We start from the raw sequence: 20,688 nt of genomic DNA on the forward strand, positions 1-20,688 counted from the left end.
AACAAGCGGCCATCTAAGATGCATCAATTGGTCTCAACCCACCTGGATCAAAGGAGAATGAAGAACACCAAGGTCACACGATAACTATGAGCCCAAGAGACAGAAAGGGCCACATGAACCAGAGACATCATCCTGAGACCAGAAGAAGTAGATGGTGCCCAGCCACAACTGATGACTGCCCTGACAGGGAGCACAACAGAGAACCCCTGAGGGAGCAGGAGAATAGTGGGATGCAGACCCCAAATTCTCATAAAAAGACCAGACTTAATGGTCTAACTGAGACTAGAGGAATCCTGGCAGTCATGGTCCCCAAACCTTCTGTTGGCCCAGGACAGGAATCATATCCCAAGATAACTCATCAGACATGGAAGGGACTGGACGATGGGTAGGAGAGAGATGCTGATGAAGAGTGAGCTACATGTATCAGGTGGACACTTGAGACTGTGTTGGCATCTCCTGTCTGGAGCGGGGATGGGAGGGTAGAGAGGGTTGGAAGCTGGCAAAATTGTCACGAAAGGACAGACTGGAAGGGCTGACTCATTCGGGGGAGAGAAAGTGAGAGTATGGAGTAAGGTGTATATAAACTTATATGTGACAGACTGATTTGATTTGTAAACGTTCACTTGAAGCTCAATAAAAATTTAAAAAAAAAAAAAAGTAGGGATTTTAGGTACAGAATTACCCAGGAATAATGTTTACAATTTTCATGGCCTTGATTGTGTTAATGAAACTATTATTCAAACAGAAAAAAAAAAATTCCACTTTGGAGGCACAGTTGCTGACAGTGTCTTGCGACAAGCAATAAGGTTAGTTATGCAAACAGGAAGAGGAGAGTCAAGGCCACTGTCCAGCTGCTCAGCTGGACAGACGGTGCTGAGCTGTCCTGGTCCTTCAGCATGCACATCACGCGGGACCAGGACCCGTTGTTGGGCAGTGGGGTGATGCCTGTCACGTTGCACATGATGTTGTAGACATCCACTGATCTGATGGGAGCAGCTCTGAAGTTGGATTTGAAATCTGAAAGGAAAGGCAAACAGGTTGTCATGGGTACTCACTGGGCAGAGAGGGGCCAAATCACAAGATGCAGGATTATGGTTAGGTTTCCGAGAACTTTGGGATTGAAAGATCAGCTCCATCAACAGGTGTGGCCAAGTGATTGTGAATGTGGGAGAATATTGGAAGGCTATAGCAGTTATGGCGCAGTGGTTAAGAGATCGGTGCTAATCAGAAGGTCAGCAGTTTGAATCCATCAGCTGCTCCTTGGAAACCTTATGGGGCAGTTCTACTCTGTCCTACCGGGTCACTACGAGTCAGAATTGACTCTGATGGCAACGGTTTGGTTTTGGTTTTTCTAGTGGTCTTTTTTTTTTTTAGAACTCAGCAGCACCACAGAAGAAGGGCCGTTAAGATTATAGCCAAAAAAGCCCTATGCAGCACTTCTACTCTGTAGCACTTGGGGTCACCATGAGTTAGAATCATCCTGATAGCAATGGGTTTGGTTTTTTTGGAATGGTTTACCACGTGCAGTCACCACCTGTCTGTCTGGGGAGTCTTGCATGTTGCTATGAAGCTGAATAGGATGGACTAGGATTTCCTTCCGAAGACCAGCCAATAAAAACCCTGTGGATCACAATGATCTGATCAGCAACGGATCACAGGGATGGCACAGGACTGAGAAACATTTCTTTCCACTGTGATCAGGGGTCACCATGAGTCAGGGACTGACTACACATCAGTCAACAATAACAACAATGACAATATAGGTTTCTTTGGCTCTTAGAGATGAGTCCTTTAAAAGAAAAACCAGCAAACAGACTCTCTTTGTGTTCCCTTTGTTACAACCCAACTCTCCTGGAGGAGCAGGGGTGCAGCTGAGCTGCTCCTTTTCTGCAGCAAGCAGGAAAGCAGGTGTAGGCATGGAAGCTTGTCTGTCTGTCTGGGCTCACCAGAACCAAATTAAATGGTATGTTTATCTTCCAAACTACCTATCCAGCAGGGATGGGTTAGCCAGGATGCCGATTTCTACTGCAGAGGCCCCAGAGCAACTCAAGAATGTTTTTCAATTTTCCAGCCTCGTCGAGGTCACAGAAGGCTTGATGGAACATGATGCCATGTGGTTTCCTCAATGCTGGCCAACCCAGAAGGAGCAACAGTGGTTTCCTAAATGCTTTGGAAGAGCAATTGAACATACCTGGAGAAATTTTCACTGGCAGATGAAATAACTTAGCCATGTGGAAAATAAGTGCAACGGTACTGGAGTTAGGGACCCATGTAAGGGTTCTGAGAACTGATGGAGGAGAGTGCTGCGCTACCACCTCGGGCCTGCACCAGATTCAAGCAGTGATACGGAATACAGAAGTTAGGACTGGTCAGTCAGAGCACTGTAAGGAAGGACACGGGGTGACGGTGAATGTCCTTCAATCAATCAAGAGGCTTCAGTCCGGAGCGCCACCTTCTCCTCCACAGGAGGTGTTTAAGATCGTGAATGCAAAACACTTATCTGTTTAAAGAGTGAATATAAGAGTTCATATATGTGTGTATATATATATATATTCATATTCATTCACTTTTAGGCCCCAAACCAAAGCTTTCAACAAAATACTCAAAGCTACATTAAGATTGAATTCAAAAGGGAGACTTCATCCATCAGTTAGGGCCTAGATCATAGACTTTTAGGTCACCTAAGATTCTAACGGAAATGAATAGTTTGGGGCTATAAAGTCAAAGCTCTATCTTAGAAAATAATCTCTATAATGACTTTGCTAAAACGATCACATATGTTTTATTTAAAAAACAAACAACCAACAACAGCAACATATTCCAGAAGTGCCAACACCAGATCCTGCTCTGGTGTTAACCCTGGAGTTGCAAATACGGAAGAAAGTGATATACAGGAAACTGCACAGAGCACGGTAGATTCAGGGCCACCTCCCAAATGACGGGCTTTCCTCACTTTGGATAATTGCATCTGAATTCAGTAAAAACGGGCAGTGGAGCACATGGCCAAAAGCACGCGCTCTACAACCAGCCTACAGCCACCTACTAGCTGGGTAACCTCAGAAAAGCTATTCACCCTCTCTGTCCTCCACTTCAGCAAATGGGGGTGGAAATACTACCTAAATCATAATTCCAGATACATAATAGACACCCAATAAGTGGTAGCTGTTATTATTAATGAAGGTGCACAAATGATTTGCATTCGACAAGTAACCTAAAGGTTTTCAGTTCAAACTCACCCAGCAACACGGCAGAAGAAGGGCCTGGAGATTTGCTTCCATAAAGATTACAGCCAAGAAAGCCCTATGAGGCAGCTCTGCTGTGTAACACATGGGGTCACCATGAATCACAGACAACTCGATGGCAATGAGTGTTCTTCTTCTTATTATTAGTAAACATGTATAGTAAATGTTTAAGAAGGGTAAACCATGAATTTAAAATATTCACCTTATAACTTATTTGGGGAGTTCACTTTTCTTTTGGGGTGCAGAAAATATGGACCAGCATTGTCTCAGGGTTACAACCAGTAGAAAAACCCAAAACCTAGAACCTGCCCAGAAGGCGAATGTTAGGGCTGCCTGAGTATCTCAGCCTCTCTTAATATCAAGACAAATTTTACAACAAAATGAGGGTGGTGGTTACATTACACAATAGAAGAGTCAGCTGGAGAGTGAGATAGAAGGCTGTCCCAGTGACACTGACTTGCCATGTGGCTTGGATGCCACAGTCACTCTGCCCCTACCACATGGCGGCCTTACCCTTGTCGAGTAGGTGGTGGTGTACAACAGTAACCCACCGTGTTCTTCTCCAGCCTGTCAGACACCTACTTCTTTAACAGCTCCCAGGGGAAACTGAGATCGAGTTCTACTGCAAAAGTGTTAGAAAAGATTATCTTTTTGCTTTGAAAATACACAATTAAATCCTGTGCACATAACCAGGAAAGAGAATTGCGTTTTCATTCTCACTCCATCTGGCTCCTGACTTCCTGTTCTGCAGGAACGGAACTTTGGGCCCCGTGCAGAGATGACCCAGCTGGAATGAGAGCTTCTAGGAAATTCCTGAACAGCAAAAGTATAAACTATACCTGATCCAGCTTGGGAGGACCCAGCCAAGCTCTGCTGGTTCAAGATGGCATTTTGAACCTAGATCCTTATGGGTTTAAAATTTTCGGATATTAAAAATGTTTCCCCTGAAGAAAAACAGTTCTGCTGGCTCCCGCTTGCCTGGCACCTGGGGCTGCATTCTGAGGGAGGCTTGCTTGCCTGTAGACTGCTCTCCGAATCACACCCCTGCTGTCTCATCTTAAATGTGGACTTTTCTGGGGCAAGATTAGCTTGTTCAAATTAGAAACTGGGATTAACCAGAGTGAGGCTGGCTCCCAGAATTATTTCCCTTTCTCTTTGCTGGACCAGACTTACTGACTTCTACAGCTGTATCTGGCCAGCTACAGTGATGCCCGTCTTCCTTGCTAAGCAAGAAGCACAGACAATTAATCAGGAGGGATGTACCCTTATCTCGAAGTGCAGCTAGATAGCTATTAAAGGCCTTGCTCTTAAATTTTCCTCAGAGTAAACAGTCAGTGTGTAAAGCTGTTCACTCTTTCATGAGAACTGGAACCAGAAACACGATGGTTTGCAGGAGGCTCTCAAGGATTCATCTGCCTGGAAACATTTTTGCAATTAGTCCAGTCCATTTTCATCAGGGGGTATCTTTCTGTCTGTAAAAGACTGAGGGCTTTTAGCTTTAAAGGAGCCCGTGACTGAGGCTTCTGTTAATGGACAAAATCTCCCCACCGAATTGAACTTCAAGCCGTGAAGCTTTGTGTACTTTGTTTAAAACTTTGGGTTTGGGGATAGATTTGGCTCTGCTTTAAAATATGCCTGAGACTCTTGCTGCTATTCCCTCCTTCAACAGACAACTGTTTTGCATTCATGGCCTCGTTTCTCTCTTTTGGAGAGGGAAGAGGCAATGCTTTTGAATAAAAACCCTTCTGTCTCAAGTATTCTCACAGAAAGGCCATGGCCTGGAAACATCTCTGACTTAATCTAACAGTAGATCTCAACATAGTCCTCACTGCCCAGTCCTAATTCAGTTCACTTCTGAACTCTGCGTATCTGGCCTGGGAGTAGGTTGACAGGGAGCTCCTGACCACCATTACTGGTTCATGGCGGCATGCTTAGACATCCCCTGAGCTCTCTCTGAGGCCCATGTCGTGGACCTGGCCAGTGCTCTGTTAATGTCTGCTGCTACCGAAGCTGCTGCCCACTTCGGGACTTGGGAACTCAGATCACACTTGGGCAAGGATTTGGACCAATGTGCGGTAAGTAGAGTGAACCAAGGCAGACGAAATGGGGTGAGTTGACATATCTTTGATCTTGCTGCATAGAGAAGAAGGGCAGAGCGTCTTTCTAGACATGATTTCTAACCTATAACCTGAAAGTAAAGTGTGGACTTTCATGGGTGGAAACATTTTGATCAACATTTGGAAAAAGGTATCTGGTATATGGATATCAGAGTAAGCTTATCATATTTAGTAAGAAACATGGATAGTAGCCAGAAAGAAGATGAGCTCATGAACTAGTCAACTGACTGTTGAACCTTTTTTTTTTTTTAACGGAAGAGGGTGTTCAGATAGCAGGACTGTCTTCAGAGAGTTTGAGAAACTTATCGAAAATGTTAATTCACAGTGTTATATCAATGAAAGCAAATGCTCAGATGGGCCCTCTTCATCTCCTGTCTCCTCAAACCCTAGCAATTAATCTGACGAAGAAAGTCATGGCAAATTCGCTATCACTCAAGCCATCCTGAATCATTCTGGCTTATTCTCAAGGTCAGTCCCACGGTCATTTTGGAGCCTGCCCTCAAACACGTCCTAGCTTCTGGCTGGGCCCTGAACAGACAGAAACTCAGGGGGCGGGGGCCTCCACAGAGAGAAGCTGTGGGAGGGCCAGACTGCGAGCAGCAATCACACCAGCTTCAAGACTAACAGCTGTCAGCAGCCTGGTGTCTGATAAGCTTGCTGGACATCAGAGAGCTGTGAAATAACATTTTGATGAATTAAGTAAAAAATGAATCACAAACATGTGGAATACATTTTCTTCACTGCACTCAGGATTTAAATTTTACAAGGAAAAGTATTTGACCACATTTGCCAAACCCAAGAAGCATTTGAAAAGAATCCAGCAAAAGTTGTTTCGTGGGAACAACTCAGCTTTGCTCATAAAGAGGGTGTGTAAAGAAATCACTTCAGCCTTTATCAGCACCATTAGCTCCCACTGAGAGATACCTCCTTGGGGAGGGCCAACTAAGAGTGTCTGGTCATTCCCTTACCTACCAGGTCCAAAGGCCAAGAAAATGCCCCTCATGTCCATGAGCTCGTTGTCATAGCCATGCCATCCACGCTGCCAGCCTTCCCTCTTCCCAGTGCTGTTCATCCAAAATGGAAGCATCTCTCGATTCTGAAACCAAGCAAGGCAATTACATGACATTGTGTCCCAAGAAATTATAATTAGAGGGTATCTGGCCCAAATTACCACCCAGCACAGCCCTGACTGGAGCTGTCCAATCTTAACTGGATTACTTCCTATTCCAGGTAGCTCATACCTTCGGAGGTAGCCATTAAATTGCTAAGAAGCTGTAGTTAAGAAGGTGTTCTCTTATACTGAGTTGAACTGGACCTCGTAATAAGTTTTAGAACCACAAAATATAGCATATTAGAGACAGAAGGTGTGTTAAAATGCATTTAGTCTAGTCACCTCATTCTACTAGCAAAGCACCTGAAGCCCAGAGGGGTCCTGGAGCCTGCCCTCTGCATTTTGCTCACTGTCATTCCAGTGCCCCTTCACTGCACAGACCTCCCTGTGCTATAGCTCCCCCCCCCCACCACACCGCCATCAGGAGCAGCTCAGGATACATCTGTCCCCTCTTCTCCAAGCCATTCATTCAAATCTCTGAAGATGGCACTCATGCTCTTCTTCTCCAGGTCATGAACTCTCCATTTCCTTTAGCCATTCTTCATTTGGGATGAAGTCCAGAACCATCACATCCCTGCCACCTTTCTTTCAAAATTACATTTTTTAGACTATAGGTGCTTACTTGTTGTGAAACACAGGGCTTAAAGAAGGTTTTGTGAATCCTAAGGAGGCTCTGGATGGCACAAATGGCTAAGCTCTCAACTACTAGACAGAAGGTTGGCAGTTCAAATACCCCAAAGCACGTTGGGAGACAGCTCTGGCGATGTGGTTCCAAAAGATCACAGCCTTGAAAATCCCATGACGCACTACTTTGCACACATTGAGTCACCATGAGTTGGAATCAACTTGAGGGCAACTGACAACAACAGCAACAAAAGGAGGCTGCAGCTGGTGGAACTCAACCCAAGCCATTTACTACAACCTGACCACTTGTTCCTGATATTCCAATCATCATCTAGCTAAGCTGGGTTTAATATTACAAATATTTCAAATGCAGGGGGTGGAATTGACTAGGCAAGATGTGTGAAATCAAAACAATTAAAGTACAGGCAATTTACAGGATGACTCACAAGACTCATGACAAAGCCAGTTGCCATTGAATCAATTCCAACTCATGGTGACCCCGTGGATGTCAGAGTAGAACGGTGCTCCATAGAGGTTCTCAATGGCTGGTTTTCAGAAGTAGATCACCAGGCCTTTCTTCTGAGGGCCTCTGGGTGAACTCTAAGCTTTTGGTTTGCAGTTGAGTGCATTAAGTGTTTGTGCCACTCAGGTGCGTGTATTTGTAATAGCACCACGACAATAATGTTATTGTTAGGTGCTGTCAAGTCGGTTCTGACTCATAGTGACCCCGTGTACAGCAGAAGGAAACGCTGCCCGGTCCTGCACCATCCTCAAAATCATTGCTGTGCTTGAGCCAGTCGTTGCAGCCACTGTGTCAGTCCAGCTTGTTCAGGGTCTTCCTTTCTTTCTCTGACCCTCTGCTTCACCAAGCATGATGTCCTTCTCCAGGGACTGGTTCATCCTGATAGTACCATGTATTTAGACTCATAATAGTACCAGGTTTTTAGGGGGTCATGCCATTCACCAAGAGCCTACACTAACAATCACTTAATAATCACAACACTGCTATGTGGATGATACTGTTTTCCGCACATTAGAACTGAAGGAACCGAGGCACAAAGAGGTTAGGTGACACTCTTATAGCCACACAGCTAGTGAGAGGCAGAGCTGGAGTTGGCACCCAAGTCATCCAACTCCTAGTCCTGGTACACTGTCCGCTTCATCACAGCAGTGTGCCTGCCGGCACTGGACTGCAGGGTGTCCCCTGTCCCTCGCCTCTTCACTGGCCAGGTGGCGTGTCCCTCGCCTCTTCGCTGGCCGCGTGGCGTGTCCCTCGCCTCTTCGCTGGCCGCGTGGCGTGTCCCTCGCCTCTTCGCTGGCCGCGTGGCGTGTCCCTCGCCTCTTCGCTGGCCGCGTGGCGTGTCCCTCGCCTCTTCGCTGGCCGCGTGGCGTGTCCCTCGCCTCTTCGCTGGCCGCGTGGCGTGTCCCTCGCCTCTTCGCTGGCCGCGTGGCGTGTCCCTCGCCTCTTCGCTGGCCGCGTGGCGTGTCCCTCGCCTCTTCGCTGGCCGGGTGGCGTGTCCCTCGCCTCTTCGCTGGCCGCGTGGCGTGTCCCTCGCCTCTTCGCTGGCCGCGTGGCGTGTCCCTCGCCTCTTCGCTGGCCGGGTGGCGTGTCCCTCGCCTCTTCGCTGGCCGCGTGGCGTGTCCCTCGCCTCTTCGCTGGCCGGGTGGCGTGTCCCTCGCCTCTTCGCTGGCCGCGTGGCGTGTCCCTCGCCTCTTCGCTGGCCGCGTGGCGTGTCCCTCGCCTCTTCGCTGGCCGCGTGGTGTGTCCCTCGCCTCTTCGCTGGCCACGTGGTGGCTGGTATAAAGTATAGAGAAGAGATTTTGGAGTTGGGTTGGTGTTGGCTTAAATTTGGGTTTTGTCACTTTTGAGCTCTGTGATCCTAGGAGGCTGTTTAATCTCTCTGGGCTTCAGTTTCCTTGCTTGATTTGGCTTGCAGTGGTTTGAGGGGTGGCATGACCGTGCGCTGAATGCCTGGTGCACAATAGGTACTCCGTAAAGGGCTGCCGTGTGGCCACCAGATGCCTCTGGCTGTGGGGTGAGGTTCTGGCAGCGCGCAGCATGCAGGGACGGCCGTGAGAGCTGAACGCTCCTTTGCTTATTTAGCTGTCACGTTGCATTGCGCACTCTTCCGGTCTCACCCCATAAATTGCTCCCCTAGCGTTACTGCTTTCCAAATCCTGCTATTTCATTGACTTTCTGTTTCCTGAATTTCCATCATCCCTTGTTCCCCCTTCTCCAGCTGTAGCTTCTATTTTTCCATGGGAATGCTTTACTACCTTATTACATTTCTAACTTCTTATGCTTTTTTGTTTGTTTGCCTTTTATCTGTCTATGGTGATACAACATATCTCAACTCATTAGCTAATTCAATGTCTTGCTTCTCCCTCTCGCAGTCTACAGGGCAGTGACTCCTGAAGCACTGGGTGGAAGCTGCTTGCTACTAACGACTGTACTGATTATAAACCCCACAGTGTGTATGTGCCCCATGACAAAGCGACAGGCAAAAGAGAGATGAAGACTGACTACCTGATTAAGAACTTACAGTCTAAGTTCCACAAATACAAACATACAGCAATGAAAACCTCACCCCTGAGGGTAACCGAGGGCCTGTCTGATCATAGGTAAATCTACCAGTTTTTATTAAAATGATACATTGCTCCAGTAAAACAGCTGTTCTTATGGATTTAAAACAATGTAATAATAAACTGGTTGGTTATGTGACGAAGCTGGTGTAATCATTTTGTCCAGGTGATTGAATGGACATGTATGCATGGTGGTGCATTGATGGGTTTCTTTTCCTTTCCTGGTGGCCTCCAGCATCTTCGTTTTGCACCTGGCATTGTCTTCTTACTTGCATGCCTGTGAGTCCTGCTTTTGAAGAAGTTGGGGTCCCAGACCACTGAGCCTGGCCATCCTCCTGGTGAGGATTCTGTCCCCAGCCTGACCCGATCAGGCCCAGGGACTGTCACATAGTGCCACCTAGTGACATGACATCTGGAGGAGGAATTGAGACCCTCCAGGTTAGGCCAAAGGGGAAAAAGAAGGGTAGGGGCTGGTGGAGATGGGTGTGTGGAGGGGTGCTCCTAAGTTTGCATCACTGAGAAAGCCATGCCCACCATAAGGTGGGCAGCCAGTCCCCAGGAGCTGCCGGAAACACCTGGTCCTTCAGCAGCGTGTGGTGGAAGCACCAAAGGAGGGGCCTGTCTAGAAAGGGGTTGTGTCCCACTAATAAACTGGTGAGGGAAGGAGTTGACTTTGTGAAGCCAGTGGAAAAAGGGATGTCGTCGTTAGAGGAGTCGCAGGTGAGGGTAGGGTGTGCCTGCCAGCATGGGGAAGGCGGTGATTACAGAAACAATTTTTTCAATTCGACATGCATCCACTGAGCTCCAAATCTGTGCCAGGCCCTCTGCTAGGCTTCTGGGATCAGGGGCACAGACGAAGAGGGTAGTACCTTTACCTAAAAGAGCTCATCTTTAGTGATGGGAGAAGAGGGGATGATAGTTTCTGTGATGGCCAGGGCCACAGTGGGTGCCCTGAGCTTGAAGCAGGGAAGTTGGGCTCGGGTCCTGGGGTGGCCTTAGGCCTGAGTGGAGGGAGAAGCCCTCTGATGAGAGTCACTGTCAATGGGGATGGGTCTGTGTGTGCTGGGGGGCACTATGAGGGGGCCACAGAGATGCTGATAAAGATGGTGGGAGAGTACTGAGGTAAGTGGTGACACCCTTGGGAATGCTGTTGTGGGGAAGGTCTGACACCAAGAAGGCTCCAAGAGACAAGGAGAAAGGAGAGCCTCTTCTCACCTGTGTGGGAAGATGCACCCTGAGGAAAGCAACACCAGACAGAGGCTGTTGAAGGCACGAGGAGGCGTGAGGAACTGCGGTTGTGCCCTACTCTCAGTGGCCTCTCCCAGGGGGCTTTGTGCCAGTCAAAGAATGGCCAACTGCCCTAGTTTGCCCAGAACCGAGGGGGTTCATAGAATACGGGACTTTGAGTTTTAAAGCCTGTGCAGTCCCAGGCAAACCTGGGCTAGTTGGCCAGCTTACAGTCAATACTGCCTTGGAAATTTAAATAAAATCCTCACCCAAGGTTAGTTCAACACTGCCAACGCCTTTCAGGGCCCTCCTTTACACGTGGGTGGATGCAATGCTATACCCATCCTTCATGAGTTGCCACACTGTGGTCATTTTTGACAGCACTTATACTAGAAGGGGTCAGACATGGGAAACATCGGGGGACATGGTTCAAAACCGTGGTGTTTATAGACTTGGGCCCATATCCGGGTGCCTGCGCTAAGGCAACACTCCAACACCACCTCACCATGATGCCTGTCCTAAGCTTGCTTTAATTTGGGAAGCAAACGGAATACTTACAAGATAAGGTTATGGTCTCTGGGCTTCACCTTAATCATTTTTAGCATTAAAAAAAGAATATGTAACATTCACTGCTTACCCTCAAGTCTGAAAACCGGTTAATGCGGTTTGTTCAGCACTTGTCTGGACTCATCTCTTTGAATTCACCAATATAGGATTTCCTTACGGTACTGAGCTGAGAGGTCCAGGGACACAATCAGAAATGAGCGGGAGTATTGGGATAAGCCTGAGGGTCCAGGGAGGGACAGGGGACAGGAAGAAGCAGGAAGCAGCCTGAACAGCCTGTATTCATTATTTTCTATATTTGCACATGGACAGGTAGTTGCTTTGACAAATTCTCAAGACATTTACTCATTTTTTATCGTTGTATTTTTGAAATACATTAGCACATATATTTCTCGCCCATTCCTTCTGATTTCCCCTCAGTGTAGATCAGCAGATGGTTTGCTAAGCCACAGAGAAAAATACTCCAGAGGAGGAGAGCAGGCAGCTGCTGGGGCAACATTTGGCCTCCAGCTCTCACCCTGTCCCCCAAAACTGGCTTTTCAAGGGGGAGGTGAGGACCTTGAAACCCTTCTTTGGAGGATGCCTTCCCTGGCCAGAGGAGCTGCCGTGGGGCTCGTCTGGTGTCCCTGCTCTTCCCGTGTCTGGGTCTCCTCCTGCGTGGACCTCAGCTGTCTCCCTGCCTTACCGTGAAAGAGCACCCTGTCTGCCCGGTGGGTCCAGTCCTGCTCTGCAGAGACCCGGAGCCTGCCCTGGGCCAGCTCTTGGAGGTTTGGACTCAGGACTTCAGGGTAAGGCAGGGAAATCTCTCTCTCTTTTTTTTTTTTTTTTGGTCATTTCCTTTCTGTCCACATGGAATTTTTCTTTGTGGTGAAAGTATACACAGCCGAAAATATACCGTTTCAACAATTGCTATACACACAATTCAGTGACATGGGTTGCATTTTTCAAGTTGTGCTACCATTCTATCTTTTGCTGAATTGTTCCACCACCATTATCTTAAACTTACTGCCATCCAACATTTCGAGTTGCTGTTGTCAATTTGATCTCACACAGACAATTCTTTAAACGAGCATAATGGTCAAAGCAGACCTATTTTACTAACTAAAAGAAGCTATTTTTTGGTTCAAGGAAGACTTGAGAAAGTTTTGGTTTAATCTCTCCCACCCAATTCGAGTGCATAGTTAGGCATTGAAACCCCTGAACACCATTTCTCTGGCATCTACCATGTGCTACTTAAAATTCTTTTTAAGTAACTTTTTTTTTATTGTGCTTTAGGTGAAAGTTTACAGTTCAAGTTAATTTCTCATTCAAAAATTTATACACATATTGTTTTGTGACATGGGTTGCAGTCCTCACAATGTGACGGCACGCTCCCCTTTCCACCCTGGGTTCCTTGTGTCCATTCATCTACTTCCTGCCCGTTTCTGCCTTCTCCTCCTGATTTTGGATGGAGCTGCCCATTTGGTCTAGTATATTTGGTTGAACTAAGAAGCACGTTCCTCACACGTGTTGTCTTTCGTTTTATGGGCCTCTTTTTCTGAGGACACTTTGGGTTTATACTGGAGTATCATCCTGAGGTCCAAGTCTGCGTCTGATGCTACTCTGTGTAGGCCTGGGCATAGCAGCCCAGAGCCTTTCTTCCAGAAAGCACGCAGGGCCCCAGCAACCTCAGGCCCCCTGACACGTTTGCACAGGACTTAGTGGTTACATTTGGGTTCACATCTTGGCTTTGTTACTTCTGGCTTTGTATCTTTAGCTAGACATTTAAAACTCTGAGCCTCAGTTCACACAACACACAACAACATTGGGGTGACAATATCCACAATGCTGCGACGTAAAGGGAACTAGGGATGGCAATCAGGAGTCCTTAAGCCAAGGTGTCCTTGTTGTTGATGAGGAAAATTTTCTCAGCTTTCTCAACTGGCACTCCATTCTCATGGATCATACCCATGGTGATCTGGGTGTTAAACACAATATCACCCACCTCTTCACCACTAAGAGTATGACTCTTCTGCAGAAGTGGGGTCAGGGCCTCAAGTCACCCCACTTCCCCTCTTGATAAGGCATTTCAACAGCTCTCTGGGGTACCAGAACATGTCGAAATCTGGTCATATTAAAACAAATAAAATATGAAAACCTACCTAAGGTACATTAGTAGCTTAATAAAAACTAAATCTTTTATTTTCCCAGCCCCCCTCCAAGAAAAAAACAATCGAAATCAACCCAGGCTGAAAAAGGCACCCAGTAATGTCCAAGTCAGAGGTGGCTTCCATTGGAAGCCCTGTGGAAGCGGAGACAGTCTGGCTGGTGCTGGTGGCTGTGCTGCCAGGGTCAAGGCTGAGCTATGGTTTCTATCACAGTCACAGTTTCTCAGATTTTGTGGTATTGCTATTTTAAATTGTCCTCCAGAGAGGCCTCCAGTTAGCGTGTCTCCTCAGAGACCCTTGGGAGTGGTGGTTAAGAGCCTTAGATGTGTGTTTGCCACGGGGCCCTACAAAGTGATGTCCCACTAACAGTTTCCCTTTCTCTGTCTTAGAAGGCAGCCTTTCTTAAAAAAAATAATTTAATTGCTCAGGCTCTGGGCCCCTGGCCTGACCAGAGAAAGCCCCTTGCCACACACAGCTTAATCACTGAAATGGAAAACGCCAGACAGCAAGATCAGCAGGGATCAAGAGAAGGCAGAATTCCCTGAGTCTCCAAATCCATGGAATAAAGTGTTGCAGGGAGGGGTGCATGGATGGGGTTTCTTTTTTCCAAGCTCATGTTTATTGAAGTGTGCCAACTAAGGGTGAGAAGGGCATGTGGGCACTCTGAGATGGCTTATACAAATGACTCCAATCAGCACCAGAAAGCAAGCAGCTTCCAGCACTCCACATCTGACTTTCTGAAGCTCAATTAGTTGGGCCTGGACAATACCACTCCAGCTGCCGCTAAAACTCATAAGCCATGTTTTCCAGATTGGTTTGATTTCCCCAATTATTTGGGGCCTAGACCTAACTGCCATTTAACCACAAGCCTTGGAATTAAACCTGGCATTTCATATCCTTCGCCAGTTTTCAAAATAAATCTTTCCTCCAGAGAAAAATATTGGCCTCCCTTAGAAGCTTGGGCCTGAATTTGCTGTTTTTCTCTCAGATTAGAACTCAGACGGGAGTCCAGAAGTTCAACTGTGAAGCACCCCGTTTCACAATCTCTTGTCAGGCTCTGGTCCTACCCTACGTTTCTGAGCACAGTGCTTAAGGTGGACAATGTCTAGGAGAGGCCACAGCGATTAGACCGCGGAGGCTGGGCGGAGGCTGGGCGGAGGCTGGGCGGAGGCTGGGCGGAGGCTGGGCGGAGGCTGGGCGGAGGCTGGGCGGAGGCTGTCGAACCCCGTCCCCGAGCAGCAGCTCTGGGCTAACTGAAGCTGGGGGATGGCATCAGTGGTTTCAGTGGCTTTCTTGGTGAAACTCTTCTAGGGCTACTAACAAGCAGCCAGAACTAAAGGTCTAACCTGGAGTTCCTGAATGGTGCAAACAGTTAATGTGCTTGGCTGTTAACTGAAAGGCTGGAGGCTCGAGTCCACCCAGAGGTGCCTTAAAGGGAAGGCCTGGTGATCTATTGTGAAGAACAGCCATTGGAAACCCTGTGGAGCACAGTTCTACTCTGATGCACACGGATCACTGTGAGTGGATAGACTCGATGGCAACTGATCAAGACCTGATCTAGATTTTCTCTCCGTTTACTTGGTCACTGACTTATAAACCAACGAAGTGAGCAACCTACGAGTAAGTAACCAAAATCAACTGTATCAATATTTATTAATTCATTAAATCCACAAACACGCACTGAGCCTCTCCTGTGTACCAAGTTCCACAAAGGAAAACAAAGGTCAAGATGCCAAATAGGCGAGAAACCTCCACTCCAGGTGGAAAGAGTAGAAAAGCAACAAACAAGCATAGCACCAGACGGAGTGATTCAGAGGCTTAGGAGAGTCCAAGGAGGAGGAAAGCAGGGGATCACTGGGTGGGCTATGGAAGAGATGGTATTTGAGTTGGGCTTCAAAGGGCAGGTGGGAGTTGGGAAGGAAAGGACATTGCGGGGATTCTAATCTATCTAATTGACTATTATTGGGCTGACTGAAGTTACTGGAGCCTGCTGAACACAGGCATGAGAGCAGAGAGCAGAGGGTATGTTGGGGGAACATGCCTCTCCCTGACCACTTAATCCCAAACACTTAAATCTTGCACTGGAAGAATAATTTTCACAAACATGAAAAATGGTGGTTCAAATGTGTGCAATTACCCATGATGGTGCTAGGAAAGGAAAGGGCTGGGGGTTAAAGAAGAGAAAAGGGAGGCCAAGTGGGCAGCTGAGCAACTGTAGAGGTTTTTGCTGTCCTGACACGCGCAGGAAACAAACCACAGTATTAGAACTTTTGGAAACCCTGGTGGCATAGTGGTTAAGAGCTACAGCTGCTAACCAAAAGCTCAGCAGTTCGAATCTACCAGGCGCTCCTTGGAAACCCTATAGGGCAGTTCTACTCTGTCCTACCGGGTCGCTATGAGTCAGAATCGACTCAACGGCAATGGGTTTGGGTTTTTTTTTGGTTATTAGAGCTATTTTTTTTTCTGCTTGTGTGAGAAATCTGAAATATATTGAACATTCTGAGAGGAGGCTGGGAGGGTCTTTGCAGAACTAAACAGACTGCGTGCTTAGCGGTTTATTGGGGCTTGTGTCTTGGCTTTGTTATTTTTTTGCATTCTGGCTTGATAACTTTAGCAAGACATTTGAAAGTGTGAGCCTTCATGAACTCATTAAAATCAGGATAACAATATCCACAGCACAGAGACATCAAGAGAACTAGAGATAGTCATCAGGAAGTCTCTGAGTCAAGGTATCATTGTTGTTGTTGTTAATAAAAAATCATAAAGAAAAAATTTCTTGATATCTGTTACTGTCTACAAAATAAATACGTTTATGTACATGCCACTGAAACATTTGGGGGAGGTTCATTCTAAAGATGCAGGCAGGAGTGATGAAAATTATTCTCACGGTACCCATTCTTACTAATTACAGGTGTGGGAGATGCCATTGACAGTTTCTACATTTAGTGGGTCCATGTAAGAAATACAAGAATTTTTGTGGAACTGTCCATGACCTTAGTTCTTTGACCCTGTTTTTACTACGAGTTGTGAATTACTATCTTGAAGGATTGTGGACCATGATCTCTGTCAAATTCTCTATGGTTTTCCATTGCACTTGATCTAAAGGACTAAATCTTTCCCATGGCCTGGCCTGATTGCATCTGTGCACACCTGTCCAGCCCATGCACTTTCCCTCCCCTGCACTCTCCATGCTTGGTCCATGAGTCCATTCTTCCAGTTTGTCTAATTCTAGAAGCAGTTCCTGCCTCAGGTTCTTCAAACATCTTGTTTCTTGGCCTGGAGAGCAACACTCTCTCCCTGCCTGGCTGATGACCACTTACCCATTGAGTTTACAGCTCTGTAACTACATATCGGTTTGCATGTACCTACGTGTGTTTACTCAATATTTGGTTCCTTTGCTGGGCTATAAGCTCCATGAGGACAGTTACTCCCAGTGGGATAGGGCTCCCCACTGTGGAGTTAGAGCTTTGCTCAGTGGGTTAGCTGTAATAGGCACTAAACAAATACTTATTGAATTGGATAGATGAAGGGTATTGTAGGCATTTGACCTTCACAGTTGAGGATGAAAGCTCATACTTGAGTTTGGTGGACACTAGCCTCAGTATTTCTCCACTTTTCACTTTGCATGTGTCTGGCTGTCCCATATGTCAGAGACAGCATCACAGGACCTGCCTTCCAAGAGCTCTTTTTGTGGCTGTCCCAGTGTAGGGTAATGTTATTCAGCTATATGCATCCCCTCCCTAATGGAATCAGCTTTGCTCTTCCCCAAAGCATGCTGGGGATGAATTCAGGATGGATCAAGCTAAGGCGTAAGGCCAGGAGTGGCATGACTGGGCCAGCGACCAAGGCCAAGGAATGCCTTAGCAACAAGAAGGAAAACATCTGGGCCTGGATGTGAAGTCCCTGGGTACACTGACTACCCAAGGACGTGAGAGAAAAACTATGGTACTGGGTACACTGAGAGAAAAACTATGAGCCTTGGTCCCAACTGGAATGGTATATAAGCTTAGGTCCCTTACTAGGTGGTTGTGGAAAATAATCCAGCTGGCCGCCACTGCAGAGCAGCTGCTTGCTCTCTGGAAAGGGCTACATGTCAGTTCTTCGGATTATCTGCCAGGATGCACAGGGAGGATCTTTCCTTGCTGGGGCAGTCCCCTGACACCCAGATTGTTTTGAAGCACCCCCTGGGGAAAGGCGTGACTCTGTGGCTGGTGAGGACCATACAGAGCATGGGTGACTGAAAGGGAGCCACAGGAAAACAGCTGGGAGACCACAGCTGGATTGTGCAGGGCTCAGGTGTTCAGGTAAAGAGTCTGACCTTCATGTCTTGGCAGGGAGAAGCAATGAAAAGGTTTTCCAAAGGGTAGTGACATGGTCGCAGGGAGAGAGAGGAGGCAGGAGCATCATTTAGGAAGTCCTACTTCCCATTCTTGAAGAAAAGAACTTGACTGGGAAGACAACTGGACTTGATCCAGGTAGGCAGCCTGGTTTTTTTTTTTTTTTTTTTTTTTACCTCTGCGTACTTACTCTTCTGCGAATAGGAACACCTTCATATTTCTGCTCTTTAAAGAGGGGATGCCAGGGCAAAGATGGGTAGCAGTTGGAAATCCAGCCTGTATATTAAAAAGCACAGGCACAGAAGCGAACTGTGGGAGCCACCAGGAGAAGAGCTTACTTTTATGCGGCAGCCTCAGCAGCCACACTGGAGAGCTGTGCAATTCCGGGGGACAAACTCCATCTGTTTTCCTGTCTCTGTCTTTTTCTGTGACAACTCTGTAAGTGGCCATAAGAAAAAATGAACTTAGTTAAGTCTTTCTGTTAAGAGCCGCTGCCTGAGAGTCTGCAAAACTTAAATTGGCAGAAAGTTGATGTTTGCAAGGGAATGGCATTTTTACCAAGGAAGCCAAATCTTACGTGTGTATGTTTAAGAGATGGCAGCTATCAGGAGAAATGCAGAAGGGAGGGGAGTTGATTTTATTGGCCCTCAACCAGCATCAACTTGTCCTGACTCAGCTGTTTTCCTAATCATGTCGAAACCAGAAAACAGACTCTTTGTCATCTAAGCCCAGAGAGACTGCTTCCAGGGATGAGGGTTTTGCTATGCTGCAGATGTGGAGTGTAACCCAACACGTGAACCTCATCACATGTGCAGTGCACTGGGATGCAGGTTAAAAGCCAAACACAAGCTTCTTTTACTATTTGGGGAGAGTTTTGCCAATAGGAATGTGAGAAATTAATAGCCCTGGCACAGTGCAGAACAGGGATATAGAATGGGGTTTTCAATTCCTCATAGTCAAGAAAGTGTAATAAACCATAGAAGGATGTAAAACAAGAAAGTCTAAGCCAATAAGAAAAGTGCGGATGTTCATTTTTTTGGAATTTGCACGAGATAAATAATTAAATCCCAAGGTTACATTAAAGTAAGATCAGAAAGTATAATTTTTACATATGATGTTTAAAAAATAAGAATCCACATATTCAAGGACAAAAGTACAATGACTAAGGTATGCAGTCTAGGAAACTAAGGTGCAAAACGGAGTGATTCAAAAAGATCTAAATTTCTTTCAGGACTCAGCACAGCTACGATTTTCCAGAGCAACACTTGTGTTCTTAGGTTATAGACACCGTAAGTTAAATTAGTTGGCTATACCTTCCCCTTTAGGGTGGCTGCTAAGAATCTGAAAGCCACCTCTTATGTTGCGGTATGCTATTTTCAGGGAGTCTGGTGGCACAAATGGGTAAGCTCTCGACTACTAACTGTAAGGCTCACAGTTCAAACCTACCCAGAGGCTCTTTGAAAGACAGGCTGGGCGCTCTGCTTCCTAAACGTCACAGCCTTGAAAATCCCGCGGAGGACTTGACTCAGAGCTAACAATAACAACAGCAATGTTATTTTCAGAACCGATCTTATTTTTTCCCTTCCTATTTACCCTCCTTTCTCCTGATTTATTTATTTTTAACTTTCTGCTTCATGTATCTTTGAAATTACTTCAAATCTCATTTCCAGAATAACTACAAAGCGGGAAAAAACCTTCTCAAGTAATTGTCAACGGTTAGGCATTCTTCCTTTTATTTCCCTTTGTAACTTCTTTCACCTTCTTAAGCCATACAATGAAATGTTGGAGAGCTCTCAATAACTGATTGACTCTTAATTTTGATTTACTCAGATATGTGTGTGTGTGTGTGTGTGTGTGTGTATAGTATATAGTCCCTGGGTAGTGTAACTGGCTTTCGATCAGCTGCTAACTTAAAGGCTGGTGCTTCAAATCCACCTGGCAACACCATCGAAGGCCTGGAGATCTGCTTCCATAAATATTACAGCCAAGAAAATATAGTTATACTGTATACAGTATAGTATAGTTATACTATATTGTATTACATTACCCAATACCCATTGCCATTGAGTTGATTCCGACTCATAGTGGCCCCACAGAACAGAGTAGAACTGCCCCATATGGTTTCTTGGAACATAACAAAATATAATACAGTTACCATGTGGCCTCACCCTCAGAAGACTCTGTAATTTGCCAGTTTCCTGCAGTTGCCCTGGGAGTGGAGGGTGGAGGCATGAGAGCAGGAGAGGGCATCATCAGACCTGTCACTGGGCACTCTGGGTGGACCACTACTAGTCAGAATGTGGAGAGGGTGTGGTTTGTCCTCGCTCTTCTCTCACTTCCTTTTCTTTGCTGTTCTAGATTTCAGCAACCCAGTCTGCCTCATTTACAGGCTTCGCAGCACTTTTGGCTTGTGATTGTGGCCACTTGTGGCATTTCAGCACTGTACCAGACCTCGGGACAAAAGCAGGCCTGAGGCAGGGATTTTCTAACGAGACTGGGCAGTTGATTGATGAGACATAAGGAGAATTTTGCTAATGGGTTCTGGGCACAGATCGATTTACAGTGTAGTTAAAGAACCTTAAGCTTGGGGCTCATATGTGCCTGGGCCTCTTCTAAGACCCTGAACCTAATTTTACATTAACAATTATGTACTCTTTCCTTAAAGAGAGATTCCCCTCAAATTCTATATTCTTCAGAGTCCCCAAAAACGTGCATCTGCCCCTGGTCAGGGACATA

General features: G+C 46.5%; 1 protein-coding gene across 1 annotated transcript in view; it reads right to left on the reverse strand.

The window, feature by feature from the left end:
• Nucleotides 1–776: 776 nt before the first annotated feature.
• The window catches only part of ENPP6 (ectonucleotide pyrophosphatase/phosphodiesterase 6), a 179,177-nt gene continuing 159,265 nt past the window's right edge, over nucleotides 777–20,688 (reverse strand). The window contains exons 7-8 of the mRNA XM_049864731.1: nucleotides 6,332–6,455; nucleotides 777–1,017 (exon numbers count right to left, since the gene is read on the reverse strand). Of these exons, the coding sequence (XP_049720688.1) occupies nucleotides 812–1,017; nucleotides 6,332–6,455 (330 nt within the window). The 3' untranslated portion in view covers nucleotides 777–811. The remainder of the gene's footprint in view (nucleotides 1,018–6,331; nucleotides 6,456–20,688) is intronic.

This window comes from Elephas maximus, chromosome 21 (assembly GCF_024166365.1).
Source record: "Elephas maximus indicus isolate mEleMax1 chromosome 21, mEleMax1 primary haplotype, whole genome shotgun sequence".
In the NCBI taxonomy this organism is placed as follows: Eukaryota; Metazoa; Chordata; class Mammalia; order Proboscidea; family Elephantidae; genus Elephas; species Elephas maximus.